This window comes from Ambystoma mexicanum, chromosome 4q (assembly GCF_040938575.1).
Source record: "Ambystoma mexicanum isolate Mex_15411 chromosome 4q, UKY_AmexF1_1, whole genome shotgun sequence".
Classification (NCBI taxonomy): domain Eukaryota; kingdom Metazoa; phylum Chordata; class Amphibia; order Caudata; family Ambystomatidae; genus Ambystoma; species Ambystoma mexicanum.
Genome location: NC_090928.1, coordinates 633,114,834 through 633,136,564, shown reverse-complemented (window position 1 = coordinate 633,136,564; position 21,731 = coordinate 633,114,834). Strand labels below are relative to the sequence as shown.

At 43.6% G+C, this 21,731-nt stretch overlaps 1 protein-coding gene across 2 annotated transcripts in view; it reads right to left on the bottom strand.

The window, feature by feature from the left end:
* Nucleotides 1-21,731, bottom strand: part of VPS54 (VPS54 subunit of GARP complex) — a 2,536,401-nt gene that overhangs the window by 1,963,759 nt on the left and 550,911 nt on the right. For both annotated transcript variants that reach the window (XM_069608186.1, XM_069608187.1), the window contains one exon: nucleotides 958-1,039. In XM_069608186.1, coding sequence (XP_069464287.1) covers nucleotides 958-1,039 — 82 coding nt within the window. The remainder of the gene's footprint in view (nucleotides 1-957; nucleotides 1,040-21,731) is intronic.

The window sequence follows — 21,731 nt, the reverse complement described above, 5'->3', positions numbered from 1 at the left end:
AACCAGAAAGAAGACAGAGGTGGAGAACAGGATTGTGAACCACCAGTTTTTATCCAAGCATGAATAAGTGAAGTACAAAAGAAGGGACAAAGATGAAATGTACTTAGATAAGTGGACATCATTTAATGACTTAAAATTTAGTGATGACAAATATCAATAAATCGAATTTGAATGACTGCACATTACCAAACTTAAATCTAGTTATAGAGTAGACTAATTTATGTGTTCAATGTTATGCTGTGGATGTCTTGATTCTTGTTTTGTCTGTCTGGTTTCTTGATATGTGATACAAGGGAAACGGATGGTGTTATTGGAAAGGAGAATTGGGACGAGGATTTCATGAGCTCTCTAATAAATTGGTCTAGGAAAAAGGAAAACATGTAATGGTAAATTACAATTGGTCAGGATCCATGTTATAAAGTCGACATTGCATAACGTGTGGCCAAAACTAGACTACTGAAAGTAGACTTTTTAAACATCGATGATATTTATTTACAATACCCAAACTTCAACCTCTGCCGAACAACCACAGAAATGTCAGCCACTAAAAACCTTATACCTCCTCCACCACCAATCATGGTACAGATTCCTGCAAATGCAATTAAACCGAGCTACTCCACTAAACTCTTAACACAAAACATTTCATCCCAATTTACGCTGCCAAAACACTCAAAATGAGCCCCCACGCCAGATTTCTGACTTTATCCCTATTTTAGGGTAACAATTCCCCCAGTGTACTTTTCCTGAACCAGGCCTCCCAATTGTTGCTTGGCAGTGGGGTCAAATACCGTGTGTTGCCCCTAAGTGATTTCACAGAGTTGTTGATGACATGGTGCAAAGTTTGTCTCACAAGAGAAACAAACCAACAAAAAATGATCAAGCCCAAGCTGTATTTTGTGGCAATCCTAATAACATAACAAAGCAAGTGCTACTTTAAGAAAGTATTTTAAACGTTACCATGATTGCGTGATATAGCATTCCTGTCAAAGTCATCTTTAGGTGGACATATATTCTTGCATCGCTCATGGATCTTTTCTCGCTGTAAAGAAAACAAGTTGGGTTCTATTACAATTACCAAATCTGAGATCCACAATATTCAAAAACACACAACCTTTAGAGTAATATTTAATTTATTTGATAAAGTTTCTTAAGATTTCAGAGTGACAAATCACAGCAGGTTTACAAAAGGACCAGAGAAACTCATTTTTGCTTCAGATATTCCTCACCAACAAGCTTTGGTGCATTAGTGTTGTTTAACTTGAGACCAAGTAGACTTATCCCTCTTTGTGTACCTCAACATCTGTGCATTCACTGTTACTGGTAAGCACCTGTGTAAATACTAGCACCAATAATACTTTGAAGACCCTGACATCCTGGTTTACTGTTTTGTATTTTGCCTTAACAGTCTAAAAAGATGTCCGCATTGTTAATACAAAGGAGCTCATTCTTCATAAAGTAAATGAATCCAAAATCCATTTTATTAGAATTTTAATATAGTGAGCATTATTATGATATACTTTAAGTGAAAACCTTAACCATTTCTTGGAGTTTCATCAGTAATAACTCTACATTCTCTATTGTTTCTGGGAGCCTACAAATGAATCATCAGGTTTTTTTTTTCTTTTTTTGTAGTAAGGGAGATACTTCTTATTGGTTCAAGAATACCCGATTATTCGAAATATGTATTAAGAAACTTAATAGATGTCTGTTCAGCCATCTATTACAGTATAGGTGCTACATTAATTGATTGAGAATGTGCAATTGAATGAATATAATGCATCAATAAGGGTAATTAAAGTCTGTTTATCAAAGACATGTAATGTATTAGTTAAGATCTCAGATGCTTGTTGGGGATTAGGTTTCTTATGTGAAGACCCAAATAAATGCCAATATAAAACAATATAAATAATAACACTACTGTGTAAACATACAATCAACTTTTTCCTTCTTTGTGGTTTTTAATTGCCTAAATACTTCATTCTAATCTTGGATCTACAAAGGAGTAATCTTTGCACACAACACTTCAGAGAAATTGAGCAATTGTGACAATGCAAGAGCTGCATGAAAATGAAGTGTGGCATCACAAGGACATTTCTGTCTTGGAAACCTCAAGTCTTTGTAATAGAGTTGAATATAAAATGGTTCTATAATCTCATCTTTATCACAAAAAGGTGACTAATTGGCAAGATGTTTTAATTGAAAAGATGGGAGGATCTGCCATAAGAGGACGTTAGAACCTTAGAGACCAGCATGCATCTGTTACACATTTAAGGGCCAACAACGCTAATCAACAGAGTGTGGGATCAGTAATTTATTAATCACTTCCTCATCAGGAAATAAAGTAGGGATTTATGTTACCAGCAAAGAAAGTGAAGGTATTTATAAAGGTTGAGCAATAATACAATGGAGAATGCGTTTGTGATTTCAAGTATTTCCTTAATTCTCAGTAAATCAAGGTTTGGATTGAAAAAGGCCTAGAGGAACAAGGGAAATCTACAAATAAATACAGAACACCTGAAATACAGTGTTATGCATAGGAAAACACAAAGTGACCATATGTGACCATAAGGGTTTCAAACCCAATTTAAACAAGCCCCTGTCACTCCGGTGATGCCCTCTTCTATAAAGCAAAATCCAAAGACTATGACCAACCGAAAAGTCCAACCTATTGTTCACTTCTTTAGTCACCTTGCTGATCCTAGTTTAGAAGTGTTTCAAATCCTGGCCAACACAAAAATCCATAAGCCTAGTCTATGAATGTCTATTCCTGCTCTAGAAATAAACAATGGTTCGTGGGAGACCTTCTCCAGGAAGTACTCTCTGTTATGACATTTCCACTACCTTGCAGTGTATTCTTCAGACCGCTTCAGTGTCTTCTCTTCCCAGACCTCTGCATAGCCTTTCTTTTTGTCTCCATCTCACCAGCGTCTCGGTTTCTTCTCAGGACTCCATTTTCTCATATTCCAGGATACTCACTCCTTCCGTTGTTTGGGATGGTTGCTTCCTTTCCTTCCACAAAACACACACTTGTTCCTTCTAGGTTCAAACAGTATTTTTCCACCCTCAATAAGGGCCACTGAACGGTTCTGACTCGGACAGCGCCTGAATCACTGACTCTCCTAGCTGATATAATAGCTACTAGTAGAACTGCCTTGAGCGTGACCCACTTAATGTCTGTGGAACCCATAGGCTTCAACTGTTTGGGACCTAAACATAATGTTGTCTGTCCTAGAAGACAGACTGCATGAGACCTGTGCACTGGTGGGAAAAGCGTTGACAGGCCGTTCAAATGACTTTTCACTACTGGGTTGGCTGTGGTGAAGATGGTCTCATTTGAATTCTTGTAAACACCTATAGCGCCCAATAAGTGTGATATGTGTCCACCTGGACACCTGTGTGCGCGAGATGCGCAAACAAAAGAGAGTACATCATACAGGTGAGCAGGTCTGCTTTTCTTTTGCCCAGAAGCAAAACCTTGACCACATGCTTTTGTACTGGGCTTTAGTCGACTCCTTGTGAGTGCACTGAACGATGCCAAGATTGTCTTCCGATAGATTGCAGTTGTGCAGTTTTGTCTGATCAGGAGGCAAGTTGCTAGGGCTACCCCTCTGGATTCGGGAGAACTACAAACCTACCCTTCCCCCTCCCCCTGCAATCAGCAGCATGAGGGGCCCCTGCACTGCCAGTCGCAACAGGTCGGAATGCCACACCTGCGACAGCCACCGCTGGGCTATGAGAACTACCCAGCAGTTGACAGAGGTCCTGAACTTGCATATCACCATCTGAAGTAGCGGAGGGGGGATCGCATATGCTTGAAGATGGTTCCAGCTGAACTGGAGAGCATCTCCCAGGGATTTGCATCCTTGACCCTCCCGTGATGCGAACTAGGGACACTTGGTTGGTGCTGAGCACTGACGCAAAGAGGTCCACCTCAGGAAAACACCATAGCTGGAAAATTGGTTCAAGAGACTGCATTTGCAATTCCCATTCGTAATTGTTCCTGCCCAGCCTGTCAGTCTCTGAACTGATTCCCCAAGCAGGTGAACAGCCGTTATTATGTATGTTGGGCGAAAAGAGCACACTCCCAGATGGATTTGGGTTGTTTGACTGTAACATATATGCTTGCAGTTGAAATGACCATAGCTACCTTGCCTGTTACGGTCAAACAAACCGTACATTACATATTCACTCTCCCCTCCACCCCCGTTACTTACCTTTTGGTGGAACACCTTGCTGTGTGCCGCCAACTCTCCTGACTCCCATCAACACTGATTCCCTGCACTTATGTGATTGGGAACCGGCACTGGAGGGTCCCCTTTTTTTTTATTTAAACAAAAAAAAAAAAAAGATTGAAACTTTACTTACCCATGCAGCGGACACCCCCACTACCCCAGTTCCCCTTGTTTTCTATAATGGATTTGAATGGCATATTGGATTGAATTTTTGGTTGTACAAATGTTTTGATCAAATATGCAATTTGTGCTTTTTAATTTGGTAATTTGGGTTATTTCCTTCCCAGGTCTCCACTGCTATCATGCAAATAGTCAGATATCTGGTGCCTCCCCAACCCCTGCTTGTTTAAGTAGAACATGGAGTTGGAGTTGTCCGTTCTCACCAACACCGTCCTCCAGGAAGTGCAAGACCAACCGCTTTGAGCTCCAGCACATTTATGTGCAACTGCGTATGAAGTTGTTCTGCAACGTGGCACCCCACCCTGTCGGCCAGGAGTCAGTGGTTACCACCATGGAAAGGCTCTGCGCCCACAGAGGTGCCTCAGCCTGGGCAATGCTGGGATCGACCCACCACCGGAGGTCTTGCTCGAACTTTGCAGGGATAGGTAGTTTGATTGCAAACCCGTTTCTTGGTCTCAGACTGACCCCAGGTGAATCTGAATGCACATATCCAGCCTGGCATATGGGACAGTTAATATGCACATAGCTAGAATGCTCAACAGATGCTGGAATCACCAAGGCAGCCTGGAATACGGGACTTAATATGCACGAAGCTAGCAGGCTCATCAGATGCTGGAATCACCAAGCGGATGTAAGATGTCTGCTCAAGAAGTGGTGTGCTGCCTTGTCGATGTCCACAATCCTCTCCTGCGTGGAGAAGACCCAATAAGGCACTGTATTGCACCTGGCAGCAGGAAGGTAATGCTTTGAAGAAATCAAAGCCTTTGCCCACATACATTGAGGGAAAAGACCAAATGGTGCAGCAAATCTGTGATCCTCTGGCATTAAAGTTGGGCATTCTCTGGGGAACTGGCCCTAACCAGACAGTTGTCAAGATACAAATACAGATGGTGTCCATCGAGCAAGGCTGCAATAGTATTCATGGTCTTCGTGAAAATACGGGGAGCTGAGTTTAGATCGAACCGATGAATGTAACAATTTGGAGCCCTCGAATGGGAGGTCATTTATCCACTAATGCACATCAGACGCAAACTTGGCGGCATGCATCCATGCCGTTCTGTGCATATCGACCCCTAGACAGATGACCCTGCTTGCGGTGTCAATATGGGCCACAGAAGCTTCTAGCATATCTTGAGCAATTACATTTGTCCAGCATTGAAAGCCACTTGTCTATCAGCTGGAAGATCCTGAGTGAAATCGGCTATCTCACACCACAGTTTTTGATTAGCAGCCGATATGGCATCGGCATTAGCTTGCCTTAGATGGAGTCCCGCATTAAGGTACACCTTCCGACCAAAGCTTTCCAGGAGCCTGTCCTCTTTGGAGACAAGGGTTTAATGATGAAGCTGTAGCAGATGCCAAAGGCTACCACTAACTAATGAGGCTGCGGGTGTGCTGACCGCATTACTGAGCCGTCCTCCACCTGCCTTATTGGGTTGGGAACTTGTGGCTTTTGCCATGCCTTTTTTTGCTAATGTCACCACGTCCTTTTGAAGTGGAACACCAGGATTTGCTGGCAGCCCTGAGACACATAATATCGGCTAACACCCCAGCCTTCTGCTGACCCTGCTCTTGAGCCAGCACACCCAGGAATTCGGCTAGGCCCTACATGCGGTCATGAGAAGATTTAGCAGAGGTGGTGTTTTCATCTCCATCCTCGCCATCATATGTATCCCCCTATGGTTATTGCGCCTGAGTCTGTTGTGCTGTGTCGGTGCGGGGGACCCCTGACCCAGGTCCTTCCTGCCTTACCGCGGCTACTGTAACCTGTGGTGCCCGAGGGGGGGGGTAAGAGGCAGAGGAGGAGGAGTGGAGGTCAAAGTGGCAAAAAGCAGAGGCAGAACACCTATGGGAGCCAGTAGAGGCGTCTCATCTGCAGCCCGTAGAGGAAGCTGCTGTGGCAATACTTGGGGAACTACTTCTCTGAGGAGTCCTTTCAATATCCCAGACATTTTCTGGGATATCATTAACACCATAAATCTATCAAAGCATGTGTTTTTGCATGTTGCTTGAGAGAACTGCTGACTTGAAGTTTGCTGCAGTGCCACCTCTTGATAGACCCTAGACCTTTGACTGGCAAACAGGTCCCCTTGGCACGAGAGCAGCGAGAGGGTAGTTCTGTTGTCCCTGAAAAGGGTACCCCTGTGTTGTACCTTCAACCCCCAGAGATACTGCCTCAGGGGTTCCGATGCAGCTCTCTGTTCTCCCCACACAGCAGAGGTGGCGTCCATGGAGGTTCCTAGACAGTCCCTTCAGGAAGAAATTGCATCTCTCAGTCCATAGCACAGAGCCGGGCCATCACGTTACTAGTCCACGTCATCTACGCCGCTCCCGGAAGCTTCATTAGGATGCTGCCCTCCCTATTCTACGCTTCCTAACTGTTTTCGCCAGCAGCACGAAGTGTACATGATCCCATTTCCTGACTCCACAGATATCTCGACACTGCTTTAAGGACTGGTTTGGCTCTCCCTTTTGCTATGGTATTTGGCTTGCATTTTCTTCTTGGATGTAGACTTTTTTTCTTTTTTGGTCGTTTTTCTGAGATGTTTGGCTTGGAATTGTTTTTTCATACACATGGATTGTGCTCTGGAACTTCCTAGGATTTTGGAATTTGGGAGTCTAAACTAGTTTTCTTTTCCTGGATTGTTTGGAACGTTGACTCCCTCTATTGAACTTGAAGATGGAAATACTCCTCTTCCCTGACACTGTGTTTACATACAGCATGGTGATACTCCTGCACCTCCTTCCTTCTGGTTCTACACCCCATATTAACAAGGTATGCAACCCTACATTACAGAGTAGTTTTAGAAGCAAGGGGAGGAGTTTGTTCAGTACATAATATATTACGTTTCTCTCACCAGCGGCTGAGCTGGGCGGACGTTCATATCTCCTCATCCTTTTGCACAATAGATTAGCCAGTAGGAGTAGATTATTGGTTCCCTGGCTGGTACATTGTGCAGAAGGTAATTACCTCATCTGGGTCTCTAAGTACGACATCCTATTTTGTGTGGGACCAGGAGTCTCTGAAGGGTGGGACTGCACCATATGCTGGGGGTGACAATGGTTAATTTTCGACATGCATTGCTCATTCTGACCGTGACTATGAATAGGACACGTCTGATGCCTTAGCGTCTGCGTGGGTGCTAATTTTAGGTCTATCTGACGCAATGCTGCTTGCTGCGTGGCTGGCCTCCATTTTCTGTACCTGTGATGTTTGAGGGGTCAGTAACCGTTTGATGATTTATCAAAACATGCCATTTTATTCTCTAAAGAAATGTGATCATAAATGCCTCATTATCCCTCTGCTGAGGATTTCCCTGCCTAACTAAAGCTAATGGGAAATACTAATACAGGATAATTGGCCCTCACACTAAGCAACAAATACACAAACTAAATATATGGCAATACAACATGACATGAATAACAATCCCATTTTCTGAATAACCTTCTGCCATCCTGGGTAATGTCCATTCCTCAGGATTCAAAGTCAATTATGCTGGTGTTCAACCTAATAAAGAAATGTCTCAAATCAGTTCTTGATATTTCAAAAGTAAATGTTTATTAACCTAAGTTCCAATGATAGCAAATCTCTTCTCCTTGGTGAAATATCCACTTTCCACTTCCACCAAAGAGCACCAACAGTAAACCCAGCCAGGATGCTTGGTCACGTCTTCAAGAAGACTTGCCACAGTTCAAAAGAAATGCAATATACACAATTGTCATTAATAGATAGTTCTTGGTAAACAGTTAGTATGTCCTTAGTTAATAGAATACACAATGGTTTGTCTGGATGTCAGTGCTGCTTCCACTTGAACAACTTCACTTCTACTTGATTCGCTATGAGAATAGTTACCTTTGTCTCACAGTACTCCACTTTGTTTCGACTACTGTAATGTTGCATCTACTGACAACCAGATATACCACCACAGCTCCAGAACTTTGGATTACTACCACAGCTTCTGAGATTTGTTCTTCTAGACAGGCTTCGACAAGATACACTTTAAAAGTACTTTAACACCTTCAAGTAGGCCAGGCACTCTTCCTCTGAATAGCTCTCTTCAAAAGGGGCAGCCTCTTTTCTGTGTGCCACAATAATAACCTGGGTTTGCCTAGAAGACTCACTTCTCTCTCTCTTCCACAATCTTTGGCACTACAGGTTGTATCAACTTCAAAATAGTCTTTAAGTGGGTGTGGCCTGGAGCGCCATGCCAGCACTGTGAGGCCCAGAGGAGCAGTAATAGTACGGGAAATGCTGTGATGGTCCCATTCTGAGCACTGGCAGCATGGTCGGGCTGCTCCCCTGCAGGACTGATGTCTACTGGGCGGCCACATGGTAGCTGATCCTTAGCCTGATCCCCCTCCCCCCCCTAACTTGCAGAGAACATGGATCCACAACAGGCACCTCCCCGCCAGCAGAAGCTGCCATTTTTGTCTCAACGTAAAAGGCTTAACCTCACCACCCAAGCGCAAATCGATCCTGCAGAGATTTGCAGACCTGAACAGGTCTGTAGTATTCCTACAAGGGACTCACCCGACTCCTCCAGACCTTGTCTGCATGCGCAGCAGGCATTTTCCAAAGCAATTCCTGGCATCCGAAGAGAGGTGGCACATTGATCCTCCTCGCGAGAGGGGTCCCCTTTGTCGAGCTGGAGTCGCAGCATGGCTTGGAAGGAAGATATGCGGGAGTCAAAGTTATGTTGCTTGCGCAACTCTTTACTTTGATCTCGATCTATGCCCTGAACGAGGGGCAGGAGGCATTCCATCAGGAGTTTTAATTTGAGATGACCTCCTTTGTTGAAGGGTAGGTGGTGATGTGGGCGACTTTAATTTGGGTGCCGGACCCTCACATTGACAAATCGAAAGACCTCCAAATTGCATTAGGGCTACTAATCTAGTTAAGTCCCTGGGGGTAATTGACGTATGGAGATAATGTATTGTGCAAAAATTTTTGAAATGCAAAATTTGTTTCTCTTTTTCCAATCTCGTCCATGACGTTTGTTATTCTCGAACCCAACATCCTGTGTGGTATGTGTTATTTTATTTTTATTAATTTTTTTATGTTGGCAATGTTCATTGTTTTAATTTATATTGTGATATCGTTTACATTTACTTTTGCTTTCTCAAACATTGGATATAATGATAATATACAGCCTTGAGAACGACCAAGCCGGTCGGAACACGTGTCGGCTGAATGTTATAATGGAAAAATAAATGCAAAATCTCCAAACTCAAGAAATTGCACATTGTGAGATTCTATTTAGTTACAAATTGCAACTATGAAATACCTTTGGACATTTATTGTTAATAACTACCTCTGTACCAAGTGCGAATATTTTCTCGGAACAATTGTTTTAAAAATAATGTCTTATGTGGATGACATAGCCATAGGAGCGAGAGCGCTGTTGGATCATACCGCGGTCTTGCTGACGGCCCAGATTCACGACCCAATCCCCCTACCCCAAGCCCCCATGTAGACTGTATGATCCGATCCTAAATGACATGGCTCACCAGGAAGGGATTGTGAAAGCTATTAGAAATTATTTCCGAGAGAATGAAGAGGGGCCCACTTTCTCAGCAACAGCGTGAGAGGCCATGAAGGCAGCGATTAGAGGGGATCTAATAGCACACGCGGTGGCCTACCACAAGCGCTACTCCGAGATTAAAGCTCAGCTGGAGAGGGAGGTGATTGAGGCAGAGGGTTGGTCCCCGAGGGCGCATCAATGTCTCCAGGTAGCCCGCAATAAATTGGGGGCACATTTTGTAGAGGAAACGACCCAGGCCCCCCTAAAGATGAAACAAGGGTACTACTCCAAAAGGCAACAAGCCAATACATTTCGGTTAAGAAAGCTGGCGAACACAAAATAGCGGAATACAATAGTAAGCCTACGGGAGGTGCAGAAGGTAATACAATACTCAGAAGGCATTAAACTGCAGCTGGCAGAATCTCACCTAGTAGAAACCACGTCGACCACTACCCGAGTTCTAGCGGAGCAGAGATAATACATAGAGGGGGCTTCCCTACCTCGCCTCTCCATTGCATACAGGGATGCCCTAGACGAAAAAGTTACTTACCCCTGGTAACTTTCTTTTGACTGGATGTTCCTCCCAGGTATTCCTCATCTTTTGATATCTCCAATATACAGATTCAGCTGCTTCGGAAAACATTTTAGGTAGAGGGCGCTGTGCGTCAATGCTGTTGACTCGTCGTCCCTTGAGGGCCTCCGTCTCAAGAATGGTGTAATTGAAGGCATATATAGCATGCGCAGCGCCCGTAGGCTTAAGTTCTGTTTTTTCCTGTCATTCTTAAGTAGAACTACCAGCATTATTGACCATACTAGAATCTGAAGGAGCACAAGCTGCAATAACATGGAAATTCTACTGTGGGGTAGGCTGGGAGGGGTGATGAGGAAAAAGTGTGAAAGTGAGCATCCCACAAAAAGGCATTTAAAACTCCACAATGAAAGTCAATGATGGACACAACCCATATGGGAATGAGACAAAGATCAAGTGCGGCTGAAGTCCAAAAGTATATCTAAACCAATATAGGGCAAGCAGAGAACTCTGCAAACTCCGAGAGCGCTCTGCCAAACATCAGCAAACATCCACATTTTGTTACAAATCCACGTCACCTATGACGTGGGAATTAGAGATTACATGAATCGATGAGATTGGGCAAAGGGCAATAAACATTACAGATTCTGTAGGGTCGGCGCTCCCTATTGGTGAGATTCCGCATGGTGTTGATGCTTGTGGGTCAGCTGGGCTCATCGGGGTGGAGTAGCAGGTCAGGAGTTGTTCGAGTTGATACATCTTGGCTGTACTAACATTTTGCCCTTGTGGCCACACATACACATTAATTGTTAACTTCTGCTTCAAATTGTCTTATAAATCCTACAAGTTGTTAATCTAACATCACAAGAAAAATAGCACATAACTCGATGTGCCCTCAATGAATCATCATAGAAAACATTATTCAAAAAGGGACAGCTTCATGAGTCCAGGTGCCTTATCATGGGGTATGTGTCAGGATACCTTTATCATTCTGCTTGGTTAGATTTAGTAGGAGACATCTTTATAGTATGTTAGTACAAGAGTGAATAAACTGCCACCATGGTCAGTCAAGGAAGAGGTGAACTAGGATACTATCAGGTCAGGGGGCACATAGCTGGTACATCAAAAGGCGGTGGGACGTGGGGGCTTGCTGTCCATAATTCTTTTAACCAGAGCTTGGAAGTACAAAGTGGTTTTATGGTGGCATTGTGTGTCTGGGGGCATGGGGGAAGGCAAATACCTTGTGCGGGTTCGGCAGGAAGGCGAGGAGGTACATCAGTATTATTCCAACATCAGTAAAACAAGGGCCTTCAATTGTTGGCCCAGCCTGAGGAGGGAGGAGGGTGGGGGCCGAGTATGCGGCTCTGCAGGGGAAGGGAGACATGGCCCTCTGGCTTCTCGCACGTCTACGTTATAGGGTTGCATGCACATCATTATAAATGAGACACAGGATCATGCCAGTACATGGACACGGTTATGGTTAAGTTGGTGTTTCCATAGGAAGAGCACTTTTTGGGCGGCTTATAACTTTGCTCCCTCTGGACGAATCCTCACCAAACTTTGCAAAGTGTGGAGAGGTTGGGTCCAGGGGGGGCAAAGTTATAGGGGGGTGTCCCAAAACTTTTTGTTTTTTCCCATAGACATAATGGGAAAAAATTTTGCGCACGCCTACAGCCCAAACCGCTGGACGGATTTACACCAAATTTGCCACAGGAGTGGGGGCTTGGTCCAGAAAGCGTGCTTTTGCAAATTTGGTGTAAATCCGTCCAGTAGTTTTTTTTAAAATGACCAAAATGTAAGGCAAAAAAATGTGTGATATCTCGGTTCGCTTCGCGGACAGACTTCCCGGTTCGCTCCGCAGACAGTGCCCTGATTGGCCGAGCGGCTTGCGCGATGTCTGCGGAAATCCGACGTGTTCGCTGATTGGACGGCGTGGGGCGTGGAGTGCGTCAGATTTTCTGTGGCGCCCGTCATCTTGCATTCGCGGACGACAGCGGACAGCGCGGTGAAACTTGGATTAAAAATTCTATTTAGTGGAGTGTGTTGGTGAGTAAGAGTGTTTGGGGAGGGTGGGGGAGTATGAGATAGGTGCAATGTTGTATTTTTTTTTATGTGCTAGACGCTTTTGTTGTGTTCGATTTATCTGCGGACAACATGGCTGTTCTGAAATGTTCGTAAATAAACAGAATGGATTTGGTGTCAAGTTGAAAGTGTTCTAAGACGACGCGTGGGGTCCTGGAATGTTTGCAGGGGGTGTCCTGAAGACGTTGTCTGTATTGTTCGTTGTCAAGCTGAAAGTGTTCTAAGAACACTCGCGGTGTCCTGAAATGTTCGAAAATAAACAAAATGGGGGTGTTCTGACGACGTTCTCCGTATTGTGTGCCTGCTTAGCTGTATCCAATGAGAGAATGGCACAGAGCATGAAGTGGAAATGGTTGAAGGGCTGTCTAAGAGTTATGCGGTCTGCGGACAGGGCGTGCTACATCCAAGGTTTTCCAGCAAATCCAGCATGGAAAGAAGACTGTAGGGATCAGCCAATCAGATGTTGAGGTTGTGGATTTGTGTTCAAAGAGACTGTGTAGTGAAGATGGCAGAAGTGGAGAAAGTCGGGGTGTTGGTGCTCGGAGATATGTTTGTGCATGGTTTACAACAGTATGCTCAATGCAGGCATGTTGCAAAGAATTTTGATGTTAAAGGAGTGGAGGTCGTGTGGAGCACTGTGCCTGATTGCAATGTACAGGGAATTGTACAAGTTTGTGAAGATATGGGCAGGATCAACAGTCCCCATGTGGTAGTTTTGCACTATGGTGCTTTCCGTTTGGGCCATGTCAGTGCCCCTACTTTGTTGGCAGATTTGGAACACTTGGTTCAAGCAGTAATGAACATCCTTCCAAATGCCAAAGTAATTTTTTTTGGATTACTACCTAGGGCAATATGGGACAATAGTTCAGTTTTTTGTCCTCAGCAAAACAATGCTAGGTGTGTAATCAACCGAGGCATGTGTGCCTTCATGCTTAGAGCTGGTATGCTCTTCTGTAATAATGAGAATATTGATTCCAGTAATGCTGTTTATTTTAAAGAAGATGGCATTTCCTTATCTTTTATGGGAAATGCAATGTTGGTTTGGAATGTAAGGGTTGCTTTTGAGAAGGTTATGTGAAGATTTTAGGAGTAAAGTAAGAAAAAAAGAAGAAACTATTTTGCTATACAGCACCTTTTCTATTTTCATATTGTGCTGGTCAGTGATTAAAACCACTTAGCTTACATTTTCAATGCACCAGAATAAGTGAGGCAAACATGTGATGTCATCAGTGATGTCATCAATGTTATTTGTGAAGTAATCTTTGATGTCCTGGTTGTTAGTCTTAGCAATGCACGTAGATGGTGTGAGTTATGGTTGCTTAGCTTACTATAAAGGGAGAATGTGCAGTGGAGTTTGGGTGCACTGTGAAGTGTAACATTCCTTTAGTGAAGTCTTTTTAGTAAATGTACATATGTATGGCAGGGAAGGGAAAGAAAGGGGCTAGACAAGTGATGTTGTCATTGATGGCATCATTGACATGTGAGATGACATCTTTCATGGTTTGGGTGTCAGTGTTAGCAAGGCACAGGGGTGGTGGCAGGTTTGGGGGCTTAGTTGACCATAACTGGCCAATTTCGGTGGGGGATTTCGGTTTTAATTTGAACCATAAAGGGGAGGTGGAAAGTTTTTTTTAGTGAAGTGAGCAGGTTTTTGTTAGGGCAACTTAACCATAATGTCCCCTTAGCCAAGTTTTTTTGTAGGGAATGTACAGGTTTTTGGAAGGTGGAACCTAAGCATGAAATTGTGGCAATGAAGTTGTTGAGCAGAATATGCACTGTAATCATGTGATTTTGAGAAATATGTAGTATAATCTATGTACTTGACATACATTTAACATAGAACATACAGAACCCCCTCCCTATTGATTTTAGAAAGGGACGGACTGAGCGCCTGTTTGCAGATGGGTGTGGACAGAATCACCATTAACCAAAGAGGCGCTGGGTATCTGAAGATGTACTATTGTCTAACACAAAAATTGTGAAACGAAGAAGGGCATAAAGATATTGTAAGTAGTAATAAGTAAATATGGAAACCTGAAGGTGTGAAAAGAAAACGACACATTTAATAACCATGTAGAATGAAGTGGATGGAACCAAAAAAAAAGAAAAAAAGAAAGGATGCCTCCAGCGTAAGCACTTCACAGAAACTCGGCAGCCTGGAACGACAGTGGGCGGACGCAGTAGGACGAAGTGAGATTACATCAAAAGAGTGAGTGCAGGCCATTTTTGTGTGTGTGTGGTTTTTGTTTGGTATGTGGTGCAGAAAAAATAATTTCTTTCTGTTTTGACTCAGAAATGGCTAGTACTTCGGAGTGGCTGGAGGAGTATTTCCCGCACGGGGAAATGTCTGAAGACGGCGACAACAATGGTACACAACGGTGTGCATATGGAGAATAGTGACCAGTATTTTATAGGCATTTAACTTATGGTGTTTTTTTTTTCAACAGACCAGGAAAAAAAAAAGAGGAAAGGGCAACAAACGAGATAGAAGAAGAAAGGATAAAAAGGATAGAGCAGAAAGTGGACATTTTGAACAACAATTTTCAAAGTTTACGGGAGTTTTTAGAGGACGTTGTGAGAGGAAAAGTTCGGTACCATTGCCCCACTTGCACCTGCCCTTCTTCTCTATTCCCTAGTGACCCATCCCCAAACCTGCAAGAGGAAAATAGACGTTTCGACAAAGTATCCATCCCTTCTTCCCCTCACAAATCTTCCCTCATAACCAGCCCGTTTTAAATCCAAATTCCCCCATATTTGTGTCCGCTTCCCCCACTGTTTCTTTAGATTGATGTGTGTTGTAAATGGTTTTGTACAGTAGTTGTAGAGAAAGTTTGCGTGTACATTTTTTTTTTAAAAGACGTAAAATGTTCGCGAACAGCACGCCTGTTCGACCTATCCGCAAGCAATGATATGTGGGTGCTGTCTAATGCCAAATAAGACGGATGTGATGTGTGACTGCACCATCTTTTCAAAATGTGCATACATGAACAGAAACGAGAATACATGGTCGTAGAACACACGAGATGTCCGGAATGGATGTAAATATAAGTAAAAAAGGAGTGTGGGAAGGACAGTATAGCAGTCCATATTGGGCGCAGTCAAAATGGTGCCGTCCGTAGAACAGGCACGGTGGCCGGCAAGTTCGTAGGCAAACAAAATGGAGTTGCTCTAAGGACACTGGGACTGTCCATACAGTGAACATTGCATGCGTGCACATGCACAGCACAAACGAAAGGATTGGCAACATGGCGCCAGTTGCTAACCTTCCATCTCACTTGTGTCGCACTTTGAAGTAGTTTGAGAACCCGAACACTGTCCGTAGGACACTTGTGCGCATGTTTGCATCTTTGCATTTGCTATCCAGGGGACTTTCATTAAGGGGGTGGATGTGTTGAGGACGTCATCTTGTGACCGCACCTACGCTGCGCGTGGGGACTAGTTTCCGCGGTTTGTGTGCTTCCGCAACACTAAAAATGAACTTGTAGACCCAAGGCAAACTATTGAGGAGTGTAAAAATGTAATTTCACACATCCCAAACAATAGGCCACCTCATGAGTTGCTGTGTAAAATGTGTGTACCACTTTGTAGGGATGAAGACGGGCGCGAGGCACACCCCTGCACCCCTTCAAAAGGCCCCACCCCGAGCGCATCTTCATTGTCCTTCTAGCTATAGTAGATAGAGGTGCGTTGCCTTTACTGCTGTATTGACGAAAAGGAAACTAATCGGTATGGCTTCCATGGCTGCTGTTGGGTTATTAGCCTCTGCACCAACCCCAAACCCGCCACCATCACCACCTCACCAAGGGCCTGCAGAGAGATGTATGGGTGAGGATGTACAGATTGAGGAAGGAGGAGGAGGAAGAGAATTAAGTGGAGAAACTCCGCACTAGGAGCACTCGGCGGGAGTTGTGGGTGTGGCGGTTGTTTTCCGTTTATGGGAACGTACCAAAAGCCCGTGTGAACCTGGTGAAGTGTAACCAGTGCGATGTGGTGTTGAGTCACGGGAGATTTGGAGCGTACAGTTTAGGTACGACAACCATGAAGCGACAGCTCACTTCGTTCCACACTGCGGACATTCGCAAGGTGGTGCCATGTGAAGAGTGTAGTCAATTGAGTTCCTCCACAGCATCCTCGGAATCTGCTCCTCCCACCACAAGAGACACTCATGTGGGGGAGCGCCTCCCTCCAGCTGCTTCACAAGCCATTCGCAATGCTGTGGACCCTTACCTTTCAAAGGTGACAGTAGTGTGCACGTATTGTGACGCAGTCCTCTGCAGGGGGGAGAGTTTTCGAAGTGCTTTTGAGGCTGCAGTCACTGAGCACCAGAGGATTTGCTCCTTACCTAAATAAAGATCACCCGTAATATTTGTCTGTTGAGTTGCCCTTTCTTATCCCCGTGGCTGGTGTCCCTTCCTTACCCTCCTTTCGCCTCTTCTCCTAGTGTGTTGAGTGCTGTTAATTAATGAACGTAAAAACAACAAAAATGACAGAAAAGGCTCTTTTCAGAGCCGCCTTTCTCAGTGTAACAATAGAACTATGAAGTGAAGGCCGTAGACCCCTGCGGAGTTCAGCAAAAGTTCGCAGACAGTCGTAGAGGGGAGAAAGGGAGGGTGCAAGCGGCGCAAATGCAATAAAGTGTACATTGGGAGTAAGTGGCGGCTCTGAAAAGAGCCTTTTGGTGGTGTGTTGTGTGGGTGAAAAACAGTGGATTGGGGAAAACGGATTGTCAGATAGGTTAGTGTGATTGCAAAAGAGGGCCCAATGCATTTTGTAAATTGTGAAGAAACATCCGATTACCAGCATATGATGTGGACTCCATCTCTGCAGAAAATGAAAGTGCTACGAAACAAAATGTTTTCATTGTGGAAAGAGGACATGCCAACATCTTTTAAAAAAGGCAAACACAGCCTTATTCACATTGCGTCTCGCTTTCTCCATTTGTGGACCAAATGCTGAAGAACGCACCCATTTTTGTCTTTGGGCAATACGGGAAAAAAGTATTTGACAATTTGGAAACATGTCCATGATCTTCGCGAGTCCTTCCGTCAAGGTAAATTGTACAGAAATGCCAGATACATGGCCTAAACTGTTTCATCCACAATGAATGATGAGTATATCTGGAGGATGCTCTGTCTGTAAAGTAACACAAAGAGGTAACAAGTCCACCCAGCTCATGCCACGCACGCCATGCCAGTGCACTTCTGCATGTGGAAATCCGAGATTTGTAGACAAACTGCAGCTTTCTGCATGCACCTTCAACCAATTTATCCATGAGTCTCCCACAATCCAGATAATCTGTTTTCGAGCATGGAAAGCCATGGCTGTGTGGTGTCCTGTGAGGGAGAAGACGGTCTTACTAAAGGAAGTCCGTCAGAACACACCTACTGAACTTTATGGACCAATCCCTAGCTCAGCTCATTCTCATTTACATGCGGCTCCACCCTTCAATCCCTGGTGGTGATATGTGCTGGCTGCTAACTACCGCCATGTTCGCGGACATGTACAGGATCAGAGCGTGACGACGGTACATTAAACTACTATTCCCCTTTTTCCCCCCCTTTAAGGTAGGCTCTGAAAAGAGCCTTTTTTATTTTTGGCCACATATCGTACAGACATGTGGTATTTTATGTATTTTTTGTTCTTGCTTTACTCGTGCAAACATTACAGAACCTTCTCTAAAGCAAGTCTTAGGTTCCAAAAAAACACTGCATTTCCCAAAGAGGATAGCGCAACACCTTCTCCTTCAAAGTAATGTACATTGCTTGGAGCAATGTTATTGTGGCTACAAAAAAACATAACTCGTAGCATGAATGCACGAATGCTGCGATTGATGATGCACCTCCCGATGCTTTGATCTGGACAGAAAACAGAAGTATTGTTCTATTGCACTATCTGGAGTAAAGCAGAAAAAATAAATTTTGATGTTGAGAAGATGGTCATGAGTGCTTCAACCACTGTGCCAAATCTGCCAACAAAGTACGTGAAGTCAGGAATTATCCCAAGTGGCAAGCACCGTAGTGCAAAATTACCACATGAGGAGTGGTCATTCGACGCATGTTTCTGCAAACTTGCAGAATTGCCATCAGTGTCAGCACTCCACACCACTTCCACTCCTCGCACATCGAAATGGTGTGCCACATGCCTACTCTCGGCATAGTGTTGTAAGCCTTGCACAAAAATGTCTCCAAACAGCAAAACCCTGACCCTCTGCTCCTCTGCCATTTTCAGTGTGCGCACCGTCTTTCGACACAAAAGACTAATGTGAACATCCGATTGGCTGATGCCTACAGTCTTGCCATGCAGGATTTGCTGTAGAAACCCGTATGTGACACGCCCTACCAGCGGACAAGCGTTGCCTACGTGCGGCACGTACCTCTTACCCAGTCCTTCCACCCTTTCTGCAGCGGTACCAAAGCGAGTCCCTCACTGGACACAACTAAGTGGGTGCCCAATCATCCACCAATCACATTGAACATTGCTAATTTTAACTCCGTCATCAACATTGCGCACTTCAAAATTACTGTCTATGTTTCTTAATAAAAATCGCATACCACTGCAAAGCACCTCTTCACAAGCAACTGTGGAAGGATTGCAAATTTCTACGTACAGCTCCATGCATGTGCACATACATCCGTATAGAGTACACATATGTACATTTTAATCAGAGTACATGTGGAACCATCATGATGTAAAATAGACATAATAGCAGTACATTTCCATAGGGAACACATAACAACGCTCCCCTTTTTAAAGTGCAACAATTCCGATTTGTCATTAACAAATCGCACAACCGCTTACTGTCCTCTGCATAACCTGTACATACGTTGCAAGCATGCCTATTTAGGCATAGCTCTCAACCATTTTTGTCTTAAAGGCGGGTAAAATCAGCCGATTTTGTTTTTGGCGGGTGATACGTCCATTGCATAGAATGGCCGTGCAGGAGGCTTGGCGGGTGAGTGTGCCCTTTACAAGACAGGTAACACCCGCCAAAAGCGTGTGAGTTCAGAAGTAGAATTTAGGGCAGACCTCAATTTTGTATGCGAAAATGTTGGAGTTCTGTACTCTGCACTGCCTACAGTAATGCTTCTTGCAATGTGATCGTATGAGAATAGTAATCGTTCCCGATTGTGGTGCTCACATGTCCTTCGGAGGGTCTCCCGATTTTTGGACATCGCGCTTTTCATTAACAAGTAGAAAATGTTTGCCCAACTAGTACTTTGCCTATCGCTTACAAACGTCTCTCCTATGCATACTACATTTTGTAAAGAACAAGGCATTTCCAAACCCTTCAAAAATGTAGTTATTTTGAAGGACTTTCAAGTACCATATTGAAAGTAGTATGGAAAGACTGCATAGAGAGAAGTGAAATGTGCACGTCAACTGGGTTCAAATATGAAAGTTTAATCCTCTGTCGAAAGAAGTACAAGTAAAGTCTGCAGTATCATGACCGCTGCAAACACACAAAGTAATTGATATCGTTTTTTTAATTCACAGTGAAGACTACTGTCCTGAGAATCAACAGCATCTACACTGCAGACATATCCGAAGAAACCTGGTCATCTTGCACAAAAAAGTAAGTACAGTACAACCTTCATATTGTAACTACTCCTTAGAGAGGCTGTGTGGGTTATTTGTTTACTTTGGGCACCAAAGCAAGCATTCATTTGTAAACCATTCTATCCATTTTTTGAACAAAGAATAACAGGTGGAATGGCTGACAAATCCCTGCGTGTTTGGTACTGAAAGAACATAGGGAATCCTTAGAAGGTTAGATTGTGAAAGTAAGTTGTGGTAGCAAGTTTTTGGCATTTTGGTTATTAATAATGGTTCTCGTCACAAGTAGGGCACTTTGTACTCTCATCTAAAGCACATTGTACTAGTACACAAACAGTAAAGTAGCGTTACCAAATGATAGTTAGAGGTCACTGTGCGTTGACACAACATGCCAAAGAGCTTCCCCATCACACTTATGCACACATGCACACAGCACACAGCCATTGGAGAACAGACCAAAGTATACTTTTTTTCTCAACAGACACCAAAGAATGCCTACCAAAAAGCAGCTCCGTAGAAAGGAACGCGGAATTAGAGCAAATAAAAATAAAGGTGCCCAATGTAAGCATCCACCTGTTGTATAGTTAGTGGAGAATCTTGGTACAAACCACCTAATGCAGTGGGTAACATAATAAAAGAAGTCTCAACTATCGAAACTGTACCTCCTCCATCTAAAAGTGTCAAAAAACACAGAAATGTTGTCAAAAAAACAGCTGCCAGTACAGCTAACAATGTTCCTAATATTCCTGAGAGTGAAAGAATAACCCATAGTAAAAAAGTATGTTAGCAAAAATGTTTCGTCAGAGTACTTCAGAATCTACTAAGAAGAGGACCAAAATCACCCTTGTCCCTTAAAACGTACCGTAGAAACTTCATTCTACAACCACTCGTGTACAGTGCCATCCTTCTCAAAAGGAAGTTGTTCATATTAGTGTTGAAAAGGATGAAAGCATTAACAAAACTAAGTACCAAACTACAAATGAAACTCAGCAATAAACGGAATGTGAACAAAAATAATTTTGTGCATGTTTGTGGTGGTGAATGGAGTCACACAACAAGCACAGAGCCATACTTTAATGAAGAAGCATACAAACAAAATCAAACAAACACAATTGCCATCTATAGCAGTGGACGAGGGTATGAGAAAATCAATACTACTATCATGGAACAAGAAACACTGCTTACAAAACTGTCTTCTGAAAACTCAGAATTACCTCTTGATTCAGCAGAACCACACCGTCCAGTATACAAGTGGCCGTGCACATCAATGTGTGCCATTCCAAACAAAGCTTTCAAATCTTTACGCCAGTTCCTCAATCAATATGTAAAAGTAAAGAGAAAAGTAAAATGAAAGTGCTGCAAAATATGGATATTTGTGTAGTGCGGAAAGTCACAGGACTAAAAGGACATTCATTAGCCTGCATTTCTGGCCCTATTTGCAAAAGTACCTTCCATGACATCAAAAGAATAGCAGTACATCATTCCAAAGTAAGACATTTAGTGTACAAAATATACTGTGCAAAAATTCCTGCTTCAGAATTAGGCAATTTAAATACCACTCTTCTGCATGGTACACCCAAATACTTACAAGAAGAAATGGACCGTATTCAGAAAAAGTATTTTGGAATTGAA